General features: G+C 34.8%; 1 protein-coding gene across 2 annotated transcripts in view; it reads right to left on the bottom strand.

Annotated features, from left to right (window-relative positions):
• Positions 1 to 18,415, bottom strand: part of DMD (dystrophin) — a 2,781,977-nt gene that overhangs the window by 1,441,503 nt on the left and 1,322,059 nt on the right. For both annotated transcript variants that reach the window (XM_081115404.1, XM_081115406.1), the window contains 3 exons: positions 7,924 to 8,034; positions 7,366 to 7,539; positions 1,772 to 1,927 (listed from right to left, as the gene is read on the bottom strand). In XM_081115404.1, coding sequence (XP_080971530.1) covers positions 1,772 to 1,927; positions 7,366 to 7,539; positions 7,924 to 8,034 — 441 coding nt within the window. The remainder of the gene's footprint in view (positions 1 to 1,771; positions 1,928 to 7,365; positions 7,540 to 7,923; positions 8,035 to 18,415) is intronic.

Consider the following 18,415-nt stretch of genomic DNA (forward strand, 5'->3'; position numbering starts at 1 on the left):
ATCAAGGAAATATCATTACATCTGGGTTGCTAGGTGTACTATCTCTCAATGAAATTAAATATAGTTAAATATAAGAAACTTTTCCATTTTTATTAATTTAACAGTTAAGCTAAGTCGGTGATAGTAAACAAACTAACCTGTTTTGTAAGAAAGGTGCTGAGGACTGAATTGTAAGTCCCCAAAATGAATATTGAAGCCCAAATCTCCAAAGTGACTGTATCTGGATATAGGGTATTTAGGAAGTAATTAGGATAAATAAAATAATAGGGTGGGACCCTAATCTGATAGGATTGTGGCCTTATTACAAGGAAAAAAAAGAGCGCTCTTCTCTTTCTCTCTCTCCTCCCCTTACCAGGCCCCCATGTGAGAACACAATGAGTAGGCTGCTATATTCATGCCAGGAAACGAGAGAGTCCTCACTAGGCTTGATCTTGAATTTGCAGCCTCCAGAACTGTGACAAAAATATTTTCGTTGTTTAAGTCACCTCGCTTGTGGCATTTTGTTAATACACCCTGAGGTGACTAATATAAAAAAGTAACACATATTGACTCTTGCAAGTACAACCATATAAAATAGAAGGGTTTGTCTCTTTTCATATAAAAATAATAATATATTCAGATAACCTTTATTTCTTCTGATTTTGTTCAACAAAACCAGTGTTCTTGAAGGAGCTCGGAAGATTTAAATGCAGATGATTTTTCTTTAGAAGGAATACTATAGCATTTTATAAGATGGCATTTCTAAATATTCCCTTTATCACTCATACTTCTAAGTCTATTTCAAAAATAAATTTCTGCCCTACATTTTTGCTATATTCTGCCATACTAATAAAGCTAAGTATGACTTGTTAGTAATGTTTCATTTTGCATTAATGATATTACTAAGTGCATCACTTGAATTTTTTAGCTGAGCATCAAAAAATCTTTTAGTTAGCTTAGCAATATAAAATAACAGCATAGCAAAGGTCAGGTCAGTCCTTCATGTTTTTTATGAACACTTTTTATGAACTATCATTATTTTGAACCATCAAAGCTCTGAATTTGAGGGAAGTGAGAAAACTGTTCTAGACATTGCACAGTTTTGGAAAGAGAAGCTGAAGAGATGCAAACATCTTTAACATTGAAATGGACTTGGTCATTAGACTCTGATCAGGACAAAAATATGAAAATATTCACAGAGCCATAGGACTTAACTGGCTCTCTATGCTATCTTATTAGTCAAATGCGGTGGATTATGCAATGCTTCACAGACAGGGAAACAAATTCTGTGGAATACACCAGCTCTATTTCACCTAATGTGATCTAAGAAGAAAATGTCAACTCTATTGTACCTCAACATAAGTAGGTACATTCGTTTTTTTGTTTGTTTTGTTGTTGTTTGTCCTTTTTTTAAAGAAGGTACATTTGTTTATAAAATTTACCAGCCTTTGAATCAGCACATGTATATTTATATAGTGAAAAAGGGACAAGTATAGAGCAAAGAAACCTTTTCAGGACAATCTGATGGACCAGTAACAATCTGATGGACCAATAACAAGCTTTAAATATTTTTAATGTAGACTGGAAGATTTTCATTGATTAATTATTGTTTCTTAAGAATTGCACATGGGAATCTATCTCTATGTATATATGTATGAATGTATATATGTATCTATCTATTGAAAGGCAGTAAGACTTTCTAAAATATTTATTGTATATAATTACTGCCTCTTGCTTTATGATTTATAAGGAAAGTGGAAGAAGCCAGTACTTACGGTTTCAGTGCACATACCTTTGCTCCCAACTCATTATAATGCAATTTCAAAGCTGTTATTCTTTCATCAAGCTCTTTAGGGTTTTCTGTCTGTTTCTTCTGTACAATCTGACGTCCAGTTTTTATCACCATCTCCACTTCAGACTTCACTTCACTCAGACTTTTATACAAGTTCTAAGTTAAAACAAAAAACAAAACATAAGAAGAAGCAACAGTGTCTAACTCATACTGTTATTAATAAAAAGAAACAGGGGCAGAGATCACCTTAATTGCTATTTCATGTTTATAGTTTTAAGGGGGCAAAGTTTTGTATCTGTGATCAATATCTAGCTTTTTCATTTTCTGTTTATTTCAAGTTCCTATTTGTAATAATATATATACATACAGACATGTATAGTTTAGTTATTCTTACTAAAGTAAGAGTGCATCACATATATATTTAGTTCTTCAATGCAAATTTGTAAAGCTAATTTCTAGATGTTATTGATTTATATACTTTTATTTTTCATTTATGTATAGTGGGTATACAATATTTTTAACGTTATAGTTATATAATTCCAGTTGTGAGTTTGGAAAAAATCATTTACTCATTCACAAGATATATTTATGGAGTGCTTACTACATTCCATATAATATTCAAGTGACTAGAGAATCAGTCATAGCCAAGACAGACACGTTCACTACTGCTCTCATGGTGCTTATATTTTAGTGGTGATAAAACATCTAAATTTCCAAATCATGCTCTTGGTATATTAAATCACAGAGAAGGAAGAAAGAAAATTTCCCATATGTTAGATTATACAAATCTACTTTAATGGGGCTGATCAATTAACTATAGACAGATACAAATGTTATTTAAAATTCACATGTACATCATAACTACAAAGAACACACACATTGATTCACAAAGTGTGCTACCATAACAAAGCTTTGTGGAACAAGTATCATAAATTTGCCTTGCAATTATTTTCCTGGAAATTTATGTGTGCTTGTTATGCACACATGCATGCATAAACACATGTAGATATGCATCAATGCATACATGCATATATCATAGTTTACATTATACTTTTGCTGCTTTAATTTGGTCAGGGATTAAGTCTGAATGACAACAATTTATTTCACTGGTACTAAGAAATAAACTTGCTGGTAGGTAATTGTTGTTTTTTGGGATTAGAACAGAAATTGGGTTTGTTTTCTCTTTTCCATTTAAAATCAATGTCTAAAAATGTTTTGTAAGGGCTGAGCAGTTATCTTATTCATTAAGGTTAAGCACATAATCTATTTCCATCTTAACCCCATGTGATGATTATTTGAAATAAATATTCTTTTATCAATAATTTTGAGTTCTGTCTGAGCTTTCCAGATAATTTGCTGTTTTTGTTTGTTTCTTAATTTTTTATCTTTATTGTTGAAAGTATTACAGATGTCTCCTTTGTTTTCCCCATTGACCCCGCTCCACCCTGCACCTGCCCCTCCCAGGCCTTCACCACACCATTGTCCATGTCCATGGGCTATGCATATATGCACATAAATTCCCCTGTTAATCTCTTCCCACCTACCCACCCCACTCTGCCTTCCCTCAGAGATTCCTCAGTGTGTTTCATGCTTCTGTCTCTGGATCTATTTTGTTCATCAGTTTATTTTGTTCATTATATTCCACATATGAATAAGATCACGTTATACTTATCCTTCTCTGACTGGCTTATTTCACTTAGCATAATACTTCCCAGGTCCTTCCATGCTGTTGCAAAATGTCAAGTTCCTTCCTTTTTACAGCCATGTAGTATTCCATGGTATAAATGTACCACGACTTTTTTTATCCACTTATCTGCTGATGGCCACTTGGGCTGTTTCCAAATCTTAGCTATAGTGATTTACTTTTAAAAAAATATATATCTTTATTGATTTCAGAGAGGAACAGAGAGGGAAAGAGAGATAGAAACATCAATGATGAGAGAGAATCATTGATTGACTGCCTCCTGCAGGCCCCCTACTGGGGGTTAAGCCCACAACCCAGGAATGTGCCCTTGACTGGAATCGAACCCGGGACCCTTCAATCTGCAGGCTGACACTCTATCCACTGAGCCAAACCAGTTAGGGCATGATTTACTTTTTTATTTTTATTTTACTTTATTTCTATCTTTGAAATTATAAACATATATGGGTATTTAGAACCATTCAAAATTTTAATTATCATGTTGGAAATCAACTTTGTGAATTTTGGAATCAGAGATACTTCCAAATTATTTACACTTCAAATTTTAAAAAAATCTTAATTGTTTACCTTTATGATAGAGGCTCATTCAAAGTAGTAGTATTTATTAACTTCATGTCTTCCAATAGGCAGAGAAAATATGTGTCACTATTTTAGGAAAATATTCTATTTATTTGCACTGATTTTTTTTAACAGAATAAAAATTTATTGAAGGCAAAGACCATGATTATATCATATGCAATAGAGCATCTTAAGTGCTGAAAAAATCTAAAAGTTGTTAAGAAAACAACTTATGAAAGGACTACTTGAAGTTGTCTTGACATTCAAACCAGAACCAGAAATGAATTGAGCAAGCACCTTGAGCTCTTTCCTGTGCACTGAATCAGAGCACAGTCATAGCTGGGCACCAATCAGGTTGTTTACAGCTTCTATATAATAGCAGACAAACTTTGTGAGGTACAATTACAGACCTGCTCCTAGAAGAAAATAAACAATAGCTCTCCCTTTGCAAAAATATTTATTCATAACAACAGTGTACTTGGGTCATTTTGCCTTTAATTCTTTGCTCAGTATTTAAGAAGACATATGTCCCCATGTACTCCTAAGATTATACATCTTATATCAACTAATAACTAGATATTATTAAATTCAAAATTTTTATTGGTCCCTGATCCATGTGGCTTAGTTGGAGAGTTATCCCATACACCAAAAGGTGGCAGGTTCGATCCTTGGTCGGGGTGTGTGTGGGAGGCAACCAATCCATGTTTTGATGTTTCTTACATCTCTCTCTCTCTCTCTCTCTCTCTCTCTCTCTCTCTCTCTCCTCTCTCTCTCCCCCTTCCTGCTTTCTTCCCTCTAAAAATCAATAAAATTATTTTTTAAAAAATTTATTTTGGAGCTAAGAATTTTATTTTGGAGCTAAAATTTATTTTGGAGCTATAATAATGATATCACTAAAATGCAGTCTGTATTATAAAAATGTTATCACATGTAAAATTCCTCATAATTTTTTACAATATATAAAGCTTTTTGTTAAAAAGATATTTTCCCATTCATAATGATATGAATGAAATGTACTAAAGGGCCTCTTTTTCATTTATGCTATGAAGCAGATGCAGAAACTATCCTTAAAAACATAAAAGTACTACATAGATAAACATTTCCCCTTTAATGTTAATAACATTCAGCATTTTTATTGTATGTTATTCCTACCTTAATAGTCCATTGAACACATAGAGTTATAATAATATTTCCATTACTCTAGTATATGTCCTCATAACTCAGCTTTATGTTGTCAGAGAAGCCATATGACCTGGTGAATTTCTAATAATTGCAACAAAGGGCACTGCTGCAAATTTGAAAGTCCAGTGAAGATTTACACTTCAGGCTAATTATCCTGTCTATGGCTTTTTTAATAAAAATAATTTGTCTTTAAATACTGCTTATTTTTAGGAAATAAATAGCAAACTATATACACTGTGGAGCCTGAATTTCCCCATCAAAATGTGAATGGTGGTCTAGTTTCAAAGCTCCTGCATATACTCTGTGGTATGGTTGGCTGCTGTCTTTAGTGCCTCAGGTGGAGGTGGAAGGCTTTCCAACAACTTCACAAAATAATGGCAATAAACCTTATCCTTGATCCCAAAGTGACCTTTGCCGTGGTAATGCATTTCAGGTATTGGCCTCGCCCTGAGGTGAACTCGGCGATGTATAAAATGGGTCTGGATTCCACATTGTGGTCTCTCACTGCCATATCCTGCGATGCTAAAAAAAAATCTCATTGCCCTAGCTGGTTTGGCTCAGTGGATAGAGTGTCATCCTGCGGTCTAAAGGGTCCTGGGTTTGATGATAGTCAAGGGCACATGCCTGCGTTGCGGGCTCGATCCCCAGTAGGGGGCTTGCAGGCAGCAGTCGATCAATGATTCTCTCTCATCATTCTACCTCTCTCTCCCTTTCCCTTCCTTTCTGAAATCAATAAAAATATATTTATATTTATATTTATATATTTAAATATATTTTTATTGATTTCAGAGAGGAAGGGAGGAGAGAGATAGAAGCATCAATGATAAGAGGGAATCATTGATTGGCTGCCTCCTGCATGTCGGACCGAGCCCACAACCCAGGCATGTGCCCCTGACCAGAATCGAACCTGGGACCCTGGAGTCCACAGGCCAATGCTCTATCCACCGAACCAAACTGGCTAGGGCTAAAAATATTTTTTTAAAAAAAGAATCTCATTAATTGTTTGGGTTCTTTTTTTTTTTGTCGCTAAATTTAAATTGAGCCAAAGCCTAGTCAATGAACATTCCTCAAATCAATTTTGCCAAATACCACATCTTGTCTTTGCTGTAGTGCTTTATTTGACTTTGACAATAGTAGATTTCTGCTGGTCTCTGAGGTTCTCCAGGCCATCATGGAAGATAAACAATTTTATTCTTCTCCCATTTTCAAGAAATGTCAAGAGAAGCACTTTTGTGGATGTGTTATTGTGGTAAAACACTCAGATGAAAGAACTCCAAGGCTAGCTTCCCCCTCAGATTCTGCATCCATAACACACCCAAACTATCCAGTATTGCCGCCACCATCTTTCTCTCTCACCCTCAATGGGAGCCTACCCCCATCTGCGACTTTTTATTCTGTCTTTGTGGTGCGGTGGCATTTCAGTGTATATCCAGCACTGGTGTTTAATGGAAAGATCTTAAGGTTTGGAGTAACAGTGCCTAGATTGAAATCTTACTTTTGCCTTTTATTAGCTTTTGTCTTTAACTTCCCTCATTTCATCTGTAGCCTTGAGAATTCGAGGTTAATTGTGCAGATCACTAAGCATACTTGGTACTCATATCTGGCATGTTGTTTTATTATTTCAACTATTGTTATTGCTGTTTCCAGACTAATACAGAGCAGGTCCTCGAATCATGTCATTTCACTCAGCATTTCTTTATATTGTTGATGCAATGCCGTAGGAACTTAATTCTCATTTATATCAATTATCCTATGGTAAAATTAGTTTCGCTACACTTCATTTTGCTTAAAGTTGCAGAACCTATTGATGATGGTGAGGACTTACTGCATTTCTTTTCAGTATTTCCATTAAAATATATTCAAAGCACCATAAGAATTAAATAATGAGGATGTTCTTTTATATTCTGCATAATCCTTAGAGAATTTTGGACTCAAAACAGATACACATAGAAGGGACATTAAATGGCTACTATTTCAGTAAAGTTCTTGCATTTCAATCCATCTGTGCTAATTTTTGTTCTTAACCTCAAAATTATATAGTGAATTTTAAAGTTATCTTAAAACAATTTTATGTTAATAAAGAGTACCATCAAGTACTTCTTAATAAAGAAAGTCAATGGCTAGCTGAGTATTTGTCACCAGAAATACGTACCACACAGTGATTTAACTGTGACTGTACTACTTCCTGTTCAATGCTCTTTGTTTCCAATGCAGGCAAGTGCATCTTCACTTCATCTAAAATCATCTTACTTTCCTGTAGACGCTGTTCAAAATTGGCTGGCTTCTGGAATAACCGAAACTTCATGGAAACCTCTTGCAATTTTTTCTGTAAATGTAAGAAACCACCAATTTAATTTTGCCTTCCAAACAATAATCAGTCATATTTCAATTTTTATTAAAATTATTTACTGTTATAAACAAAACTAAAAACAAACCAAAAACAATTGCTTTTTTCCATTTGTTCAACACAAAAAATGTGCATTTGAGAGCAGAATTCACCAATTATTATAATATAATAAAAGATAACTTACTAACCTATTTTATCCTTAAAATGTACAACCCAAAATGTCTGTATCATTTATATAACATATTGCAGTTTTTTTAAAAAATGCCCTCAAATCCAATTTTTCTAACAATCTAGTTGTCTAATATAGACTATGTTTTAATACTGACCTAAAACAAGTTACTTAGTTTTTACAAAAATATGTACCTGGGCCACATCTATTTGGGATAGTACCCTTTGAGCAGCCTCCTTTTCCTGGTGACGTTTCTTCATTTCTTCTAAACTGATCTCATGACTTGTCAAATCTGATTGGATTTTCTGTTGGGAGAACAGCATTATTAGTCAGCATGCTTCTGCAAGTTATTACAATGAACAGTTTACTTTCCAAGAGACAGAATTCAGAAACTGTCTTAAAATAGTGTTACAATATACCCTCTTCTAGAATGATAATATATATCGCCCCAAAATTAAAAATAATAAAATGATAATATACAGAGGGTTTTTTACTTACCAAGAAGTTATCAAAAATCAAATGACTTATTTTTCTACTAGCAGGATTATTATAAAAATATATATTAATCTTTTGAATTAGTGATAATGACCAAGCTATTTCAGATGTCATTTTCAGTAGGGAATATCTATATCTAATATGTAAAACTGATATTCTTTTATCATTGAATCAACACTCACATCTGATCAAAGACAACATGTTAAGTTTTATAAAAATAGCTAACTGTGACAGGGATAAGATATAATAAGAAAGTTGCATGTGGACAACATTCCTTAATAATAATCTGTACTCATTCATTCTGTGCCATTTTTTCAGTTCAATATCAGGGAAACTATGGAAATAGTAAAGGGAAGTTAATACTACAGTGGGTTTTGATTTTTGTCTGGTAGATACTTAATAAGTTCCTGCAGAGAAAGCACCAAACCTTTTTGAACCTCAATTTTCTCATCTCTAAACTGAAGATGATCATGACAAGCCAGCAATGAAGCATTGTCACAATTTTTAGGCAACATATCTGGAAAAATTTTCATGTCTGTGAGTAGACAGCTACAGCAGTTTTGGTAAAGAGATTAGATGTTATTGCATTTATGAAAATGCCTGTTCAAGTTGTTTGCACAAATATATAGTCATAAATTGTCAGTGTCATTATTTATGATTTGTTTATAAGGAGAAGAGCCTTGGTGAGAAAGGGGAGAGTCAAGGAGGAGTTAGAAACTGATCAAACTTGAATAGCCGTAGTGGAAACTGATAAAAGAAACTGATGAGGGAAAGCTACAAAAGACAATCAGAAAGAGCAGAAGGACCAAATAATACATATGTAACAGTATCAGTCTACAGGGTTTTAAAACTCTCATCTGGTCAACACTGAAGTAGTTGAGTAGAGAAGAAAATGATATTCATTTAAACTTTACACTAGAGGGAAAAGAGAAGAGCTCTGAAGGAAATCATTATTCCTATCATCAGATGTTTGCATGAGCTTATGTACCAAAGGTTCACATAAATTTATTTAATCACCTGGTCAAACTATTTATCATCCTGATTACAAATGAGGGTAGAGATAATGACTTATCCAAGGTAATATACCTAGCATAGCAAACTCAATGCCCAACTATATTACCTCTTAAATTATGATTAAGAAATAAAAGCATCCCCAAATGGACATTTATCAGACAACACAAGCATTCAAAATCTTATTTGCATATTAATAGTATTTAGTTTATTAGTTTGATTCATGAAACAAGTTCTGCATCTACTACTCAATTCTACATAGTGAGAACAAAACTAGTGTCCCTATTTTTAAGACACTTTTGTTCTAGGGAGACAGAATATAGAGATATACGTAAATCACAAAGCAGAAATGAGCAAAAGAAAACTTCATGCTCTGCAATAAAAGAGAAGGGAAAATTAATTTCTACTATAAGATGTGGTGAAATTATAAGATGTTGGCATAATTTAAATTGCATATGGCTGAGAAGGAGTTTTAATGGGTAGGGAATAAGAAAATTGGATCTCATGCCAGGCTGTGAACCATGCTAGCAAAGATTGTGTTTCCAGCATGTAGAGTGTGTGTGCTTCGTTTCATGGAAGGAAAGATAGAGTGTGGGGAGAGTAAGAATTACTTTCTAAAAGAGGAATTAATGTGAAACTATTGAGACTTGTTTCAGGGCCCTTCACTTGCCAAAGACTTGTCTATAATGTAGCATCTAATTTTCTATAGTTTTTTTCTATTTTATATAGTATTTTTCTTAAAGATTGCCCCCTCCCCAAAGCTGCCTCTTGTTGCTTGCATTATAAAACAAAGCTAACATTTTCTACAAATAAGCCATACTGTTATTAAGGCTCGTAAGCAATAGACACAACAATGACTTAGAACACACAAGAAAAAACTGAACTTTTATCTGTCACCAGAGGATAAGAAGGACCACATAACTTGTGAGAGGAAAGTTTGGCAATTTGGAACTCAATGCAAAGGATTTCATGGACTCTGAGATATTCACAGTTAGATCAAATAGTTGGATGGACTATTGAGAATGTCTGTTCTCTTAAAGTGTCATCACTACTGAAACTATTAAAATTGAAAATAAGTGATGGTTGAATATCATATAAAACTGAGATTTTAGCATAATTTATAGACAGCATTTCTAGAAAAATTCTCATATTTGTACTACTGTTCCAATATGATTAGAGATCCAAATTTATTTATAAATTAAGTACATTATACATGAAAAGAGCCCAGTGGCAAAATATATTTTAGAAATTAAGGATAAACATGTGTCTGTAACACAGAACTCCTCAGAATGTTTTATATATTTATATACATTGTGATATCCAAGAGGAACGTAGTTCTTTATTCAAATTAAACTTTATACTTCTAAATATACTTAATGACTATACTCAGGAACAGCAATCCAATTCATTATTAAAGTTATAAGATAAAATTGATATATAATTCCAATCAATTCTACTTTGGGAAGTTATACTTCTTGTATCACACTTATATTTAGTTAGCAGCTTTACAAATTAATGCCTCAATTCTTACTTTCAACTGAAAATAAACTTTTAATTTGTATTTAAGATATTGTTTAACACCTACTTTTATTTAACCTCATCAGAATATTATTCTGGAAACAATTAAACTGCTAGTGACTTTAGGGCAGACTTATTGTGAAACAGATAAATATTATTTGTTTAAAATAGAGTGTTTTGGAAACTTGCAAGCAGAATGGATGATCTCTTATTTTAAAATTCCTCTAATAAAAAAAGACACACATTACATAATCTTTCCTGACATTATGATCGGACAATGAAAAATATTATATTGTAGAAGAAAACATTGAGAATGGAAGATGTGAAACAAAGGGAAATGATTTCCACACTTGGCTAACAATAAGATCTGCTAAAGATCTAAATAAAGATGTACAATTTGAGTTGTATTTTAGCTTAAAATATACATCTATCAGGATATGTGTTCAAAGAAAATAAACAACTGATCTGGTGAAATTATCAGCTTGGCTTCAAATAAAATCAGTAATTTCCCAGATCATTAAAATGAAATGACTTAGTAAATCAGGGCCTGCTGATTGAGAAAACGCCTATGTGTGTTCTAATAGGCGTTCTAATTCCTATACCTTTCAGGATCACTAGATTTTTTTTTCCCATGAAAGTGACAAAAATATAAAGTAAATTATATTATCATGCCATTACCAAAAAAGTCATTTGACAATACAGTAATTATGTTCTTAACTAGCACTATCTATTGAAAGTAGGAAACAACAATGGAAATAGAAATAACCATTTTTCCATTAAAAATTGGAAAGGGCGGATTATAGAACTAAAAATCAATCAAACATTAATGACATTTCCAATAGAGCACTTTACAATTAACTGAGCCGAGAGCACTGCTTTTTATCAGGATTTACCTCATCAGACATTCTCATATATCAAATTAATGACAGAAAATGACAAGCAAAATTAAGCTGTAGCTGTCTTAAGTGTTTAATGGAATAAAGGAGACTTTATATAAAATAATTATTAGAGCTTTTGTGATGTCGAAGAAAATGATTCCAGAGAAAATAACTAAAATGTTTCAAAAGGAAAAGTATTAGATGTCATACTGAGACTATTAATAGAGAAATGTAACACTGTTAGATTAGTCATTTTAAACATTAGCAATTTTGAACTTGCATCCTTGGGAAGGAAAAATGTCCACATAGAACACATAGTCACAAAATTAAAGGAAGAAAATATATTAAAATATTTTGAAAATTCTGTACTTTTAAAATATGGAGGACATTAAAACATAATAATGCTCAAGGGCAGATAATTTTGAAAAGTTTCAGATTATACTTTGTAATAACTTAGTAAGTAAAGAAGAAAAAGTTCACACAGCTTTTTATTATTGTTTATAAAAAAAAGTCCTATAAATTGATTGGATGAATTAGAAAGCATAGTATCTTAAAATTAAGTCTTATCAGATAAAGCAGTTTTTACTTTTATCAGAAATATTTATCAGGCAATGAGCTTGTTATAATTTAACAATTTGACCACAGTGTATTTCAAGTAAGTGAGGTATATTGGAACCTTCAATTCATATTTATTAAGATAAATATATATTTGTGCACATGTATATATCCATACAGATACATATATATGTGTATGTGTGAAAATTTATGTAATGACATTTTATTTATCTTATTTTTTTAAAGAATAGTTTATTGATTTCTAAAGAGAGAGAGAGAGTGAAACCTTGATTCAAGAGTCTAACATTGATCAGCTGCCTTCTGCATGCTCCAAACTGTGAATGGAACCAGGAACCTAGGCAGGGGCGCTGACCAGAATTGAAACAGCAACCTTTCAGTGCTCTGGCCTATACCCAACCAACCAAGCCACACCAGCCAGGGCAAAATGGCAAACATTTAATATCACTAAAATAAATTTACCTATTGACTTAGTTCACTCATAAGTACTTTGGTGGAGCATCATTTTAGGAGCTTTAAGAAATTAACTGATCGCTATCTTCTTCCATTCTGGGGATAGGAGTGATATGAAGGAAATATTCTATTTTAGTGTTTCCCAAACATTTTTCTTTGACATATGAGTTCTGTAGTATATTACCAAATTTCTGGATAAACACGTTTCTGTGGTGTATTAAGTCTGGGTTAAACTTTAAGCCTGAAAAAAAATGCAAGGTTGACTATAAATCTCCAGAGGTTAATACAACATGTTAATTTTTGGAAGAAAACTTGATGGCAGACCCTTATAAATTTGAAAGTAAACATTGTGTGGAATTATTCATCCTTGTAATACAGCAGAGAAATGATATTCTTCTTAGTTATAATAATTATAAAAGTGATGATAATAGAATAGGTCATTATAAAAATGCGTTTTCAAGCAATTATGGTTACTTTCCAAATTAGATAAGTGAAGAGACAAAACTTTGGGGGAAATTTGGATATCTTATAGAAATATCAGGGTGCTGTAGTAGCTGTAGGTTAATTTTTGCTCTTAGAGAGATAATTATCAATGTGGAGAATGAAGATCTAAGTTAAAGTCCCACCATCAGTAAAAATACTTTAGAAGTGAAATCCATTAAATGTATTAAATTAAGAACAATTGAAGCATTATGATATTACTGTGTAGGCTCTTATAGTGAACACCATTATGGTCATTGATAAATAATCACAATTTTTTAAAATATATTTTATTGATTTTTTACAGAGAGGAAGGGAGAGAGATAGAGAGTTAGAAACATCGATGAGCGAGAAACATCGATCAGCTGCCTCCTGCACATCTCCCACTGGGGATGTGCCCGCAACCCAGGTACATGCCCTTGACCGGAATCGAACCTGGGACCCTTCAGTCCGCAGGCCGACGCTCTATCCACTGAGCCAAACCGGTTTTGGCAATAATCACAATTTAAGTTAATTCCAGGTTATTTAACAAAATCCCTCACATTTCACCCTTTCCTGCATGTAAAAAAAAAAAATAGAATGAAAAGTTGATGGCAAGCTGAAGTTATTTTTTAAACTTACTATTTGAAATATTCTCTATTAATAGTGTCTTTTAAAATTAGCTTTATTGTGGTATAATTTGCATACCATAAAATTCAATAACTCACTGAATTTTAGTAATATTTAGAATTGTGCAACCATAGTCACGATTTGATTTTTGGAACATTTCTAAGCCCCCCAAATGATCCCGTGAGTGTATTTGCCTAACTCCCCATCCCCATTCCCAATCACTAATATAGCCTGTTCAAACAGTCTCTTGCACATAAATATTCAACTTATCTAACTCATTATATTGTTGTAAAGATAAAATCAAATATTGTGGATGCTTTGTGAGCAGTCATCATTCATATGGTACAGTCCATGAAAAGTATGTAATACATAGAAAGGCTGGAATATGTAATTTCCATTAATCATTTCCTGTCACATGAAACATTTTATGGTATACTACTTAAAATATCTTGGAAGTCTTTTCAAAGTTCCAAACCTTGGCAGTGTCATAAAGCACTATGCCAAGATGTTTTCATGATATTATGCAGTTGCATTTATAAAAAAAAAGTTACTGATGATCATGTTCAACTTGGTTGACCAGTAATTCTTTCATTTGCATTTTTCTTCTGTGCTATGGAAAGATGCATTGCTTGTCCACTTTTTTTCCTTAACAGTTCCTAGGACATTTATCGGACACATATTTAGTGCTTAACTCTTTGTAGAATTTAATGAATGCATCAAATATTTACTGAGGACCTGCTATGCAGTCCTGCTTTCTTGTAGCTGACCTTAGGTGTGTAGGGAATGGGAGTTGGTAGAGAAAAAGACAAAATGCTAATAAAAAAAAAATAAGGAAGTTTCTGATAGTCATAAATGCTAAAAAGAAAATAAACACAATGGAATATTATGCAGCTATAAAAAGGATTCCATACCATTTGTGGTAGCATGGATGGACCTGGCGATTATTATGTTATGTTAAATAAGTCAAAGAAAGACAAATATCACAGGTCCTCATTTATGTGTGGAATCTAATGAACAAAATAAAGTCAAGAACAAAATAGGTGAGACACATGGATGCATGGAACAGACTAACCGATCTCAGAGGGAAGTGGGGTTGAGAAGAAAGGAAGAGATTAACCCATGAATTTAATATTCATATATGCATTACCCGTAGACACAGAAAACAGTGTGGGGAAGGCCTGGGGTGGTGTAGGGACTGGGAGGAGAGAGACAAAGGGGGGAGGAATGGAAGATATCTGTAATATTGCCAACAATTAAAAAAAAACAGGGTGTGCTATGACAAGCATTATCTGGGTGTGATTTTAGAGTCCTAACTTCTCTGTCACCTTTTTTTGGAATAAATATCCATTTGAAATAGAGAAAACAAGGAAAATAGGTTGAATTTAAATCATTCCAAACTCCTCGGAGTACTGCAAGAGTCTTCAATGTGACCACAGTATGATGCTTCTAGTTTCACTTTTATATTTAAAATTTGTAGAGATTTTCACAGTGGGATGCTATAATTTAATGGCAATATTAAAAAGTGCACTTCTGAGTTTATAATATGAAAGACATGCATTTCTTTATTACACATCCTGTGAGGACATAATATGCAGTGTTTCCAAGTACAGTCAATGATGTGTAGCATGTTTATAATCTCTTGCATCTTTTGCAACTCTTACTTGTGATTACCTCCCACACTATTAAACATCAAAAAAACACTAACAGGCATTCTAAATAAGGAAGTAATGAGTTCTATGTAGTAACACATAGAGGTAGCATTTCAATGTTAGAAAAGACTTAAAATGAGTTGCACTGTGTTTACCATTATATCTGCACTGCTGGGTAAAATAAACTACAGTATTTTTGCCATGGCTTTGTGGAATTTACCACTGGAACTCCAATTTTATGTTTGTTTTAAATCTTTATTGTTAAAAGTATTATATACTAGAGGCCCAATGCACGAAATTCGTGCAAGAGTAGGCATTCCTTCCCCCGGCTGCTGGCACCGGCCTCCCTCTGGCACCTGGGACCCAGACTTCCCTCGCAGCCCCGGCTTCATCTGGAAGGACATCCAGTCTAATTAGCATATTATGCTTTTATTATTATAACCGTCCTCTTTTTCCCCCCTTGACCTCTTCTAGCCCACTTTCATCCCCCCATCCCAGGCCTTTACCACCCTATTATCTGTGTTCATAGGTTTTTCATATCCTATATAATAAAAGGGTAATATGACAAATTGACCCTAATGGCAGGATGACCATGGCTACTCGCCCTGGCCGGCCTTGCCCCCCAATGGGGACCCCCACCCTGATCTGGGGCCCTCATCAGGGAAGGCCAGCCAGCCCCCACCTGTGCACTTGGCCTCTGTTGGGGGCCAGATGTAAGCTGGCAAGGTCCTTGCACCTGCAGGGGCTAGCAAGGCTGGGACCCTTACCCACACAGTTTTCCCAGACTTGTTTGGATGGCGATTATCAGTAGAATGGGAGTAACATTTGTAGAATAAGAAGAGCCTTTCATAGCTTGCCAAGAAGTCTATAACTATTTACTGAGATATGCTGTACTGAGAACTTGTCCTTCTGCTGTATCTCTCCCTCAGAGATTAAGAGGAACAAAGAATACATTCCTCTTGACAGACCTCCGATTCAGTGTGTTGTGTATAAATAGGATTGTATAGCTAATAAACTCGCTTCAGTTCATCAAGAGAACTGGGGTCCTCCCGACCCCGCTTTCCTGTCTTTCTTTCTTTTCTCAATTCCCACCTCCCTGCCTCAGCCCGGCTCAACCCTGTCAGGCTGGCCCTGGCAGGCCTCTATCCCATATAATAAAAGGGTAATATGCAAATTGACCCTAACAGCAGAACAACTAGAACAACTGCTTGACCAGTCACTATGAGGTGCACTGACCACCTCTCGGTCCCTTTCCCTGGCTGGCAGGCTCTGATCGCCCAATGGCAAATGGGGAAATGGGGGTGCGTGGCAGGGGACATGGGTGGCCCCTGCCCCACCAGTCACCCACACACAGAGGGCCACCCATGGTGGGGGCAGGGCCATCAAGCAGGTGGAACGGCCGACCTCTAGGTTCCTCCCCCCAGCCGGCAAGCTCTGATCACCTGATGGTAAATGGGGAACTGGGGTTGAGTGGCAGCGGAGGGTGGGGCCAGCTGCAGGCAGCGGGGGAAGATGGCCCTGATCATAGACCAGGCTGAGGCAGGGCCTCTAGTATGCATATAAATTCTTTGGTTGATCTCTTCCCACCCACCCACCCCTGCCTTCCCTCTGAGGTTCCACAGTCTGTTCCATGCTTCTATGTCTCTGGATCTATTTTGTTCAGCAGTTTATTTTGTTCATTAGTTTCCATATATGAGGGAGATCATGTGGTACTTGTCTTTCTCTTACTGGCTTATTTCATTTAGCGTAATACTCTCCAAGTCCCTCCATGCTGTCTCAAAGTGGAAGAGATCCTTTTTTTTTTTACTGCTGCATAGTATACCATGGTGTAAATGTACCGCAGCTTTTTTTATTCACTCATCTACTGATGAGCACTTGGTCTGTTTCCAGATCTTAGCTATTGTAAATTGTGCTGCTATGAACATAGGAGTACTTACATTCTTTCTGATTGGTGTTTCGGGTTTCTTAGGATATATTCCTAGTAGTAGGATGACTGGGTCAAAGGGAGTTCCATTTTTAATTTTTTGAGGAATCTCCTTACTGTTTTCCATAGTGGCTGCACCAATCTGTATTCCCACCAGCAGTATACTAGGGTTCCCTTTTCTCCACATCCTCGCCAGAACTTATCATTTGTGGATGATAGCCATTCTGATAGGTGTGAGGTGATACCTCATTGTGGTTTTAATTTGCATCTCTCTGATGACCAGTGACTTTGAGCATTTTTTCATATGTCTGTTAGCCATCTGTAGTTTGCTTTGGAGAAGTGTCTATTTAGATCCTTTGCCCATTTTTTAGTTGTATTGCTTTCTTCCTTTTGTTCAGTTGTGTGAGTTCCCTATATACTTTGGAAATTAACTCCTTATTGAATGTATCATTGGCAAATATGTTCTCCCATGCAGTGGGCTCTCTTTTCATTTAGTTGTTTATTTGCTGTGCAGAAGATTTTTATTTTAATGTAGTCCCATTTGTTTACTTTCCCCTTATGTCCCTATGCTCTAGCAGATGTATCCGTAAATATATTGCTCTCACAGATGTCTGAGATTTTGCTGCATATGGAACCCAAATCTTTGTAACAGTTCTCCACTTTCTGTTATAAAATTGTTTCATTATCACATAAATCCTGAGTTAATTCCCCTATGTGGTTTTATACTAATTCATAAATCAGTGTGGCAGGCTATAAAGTTGGACTGTTCTGAGTCATTTGAAAATCAAATGTACCTATTTACACTATAAAAGTCTTTTTGATTCTGTAATGAAATTATAAGCTGAATCTGATAGACCAAAATCTGCATTTAAGTATTTTGTTAGTCATTGACTTACAGTCATTCGGAATACTTCTCCTATCTAATAAAGAGGGAATATGCTAATTATCCCTCACACCATCACAAAATGGCAGCACCCACAGCCAATAAGGAGGAAATATGCTAATTGCTGCCCTGCCTTAAAAGATGGCAGCATCCACAGCCAATAAGTAGGGAATATGCTAATTGACCACCCAGCTCTCAAAGATGGCGGCACCC

Source organism: Myotis nattereri (genome assembly GCF_964212035.1).
Source record: "Myotis nattereri genome assembly, chromosome: X".
NCBI classification, from domain to species: Eukaryota; Metazoa; Chordata; class Mammalia; order Chiroptera; family Vespertilionidae; genus Myotis; species Myotis nattereri.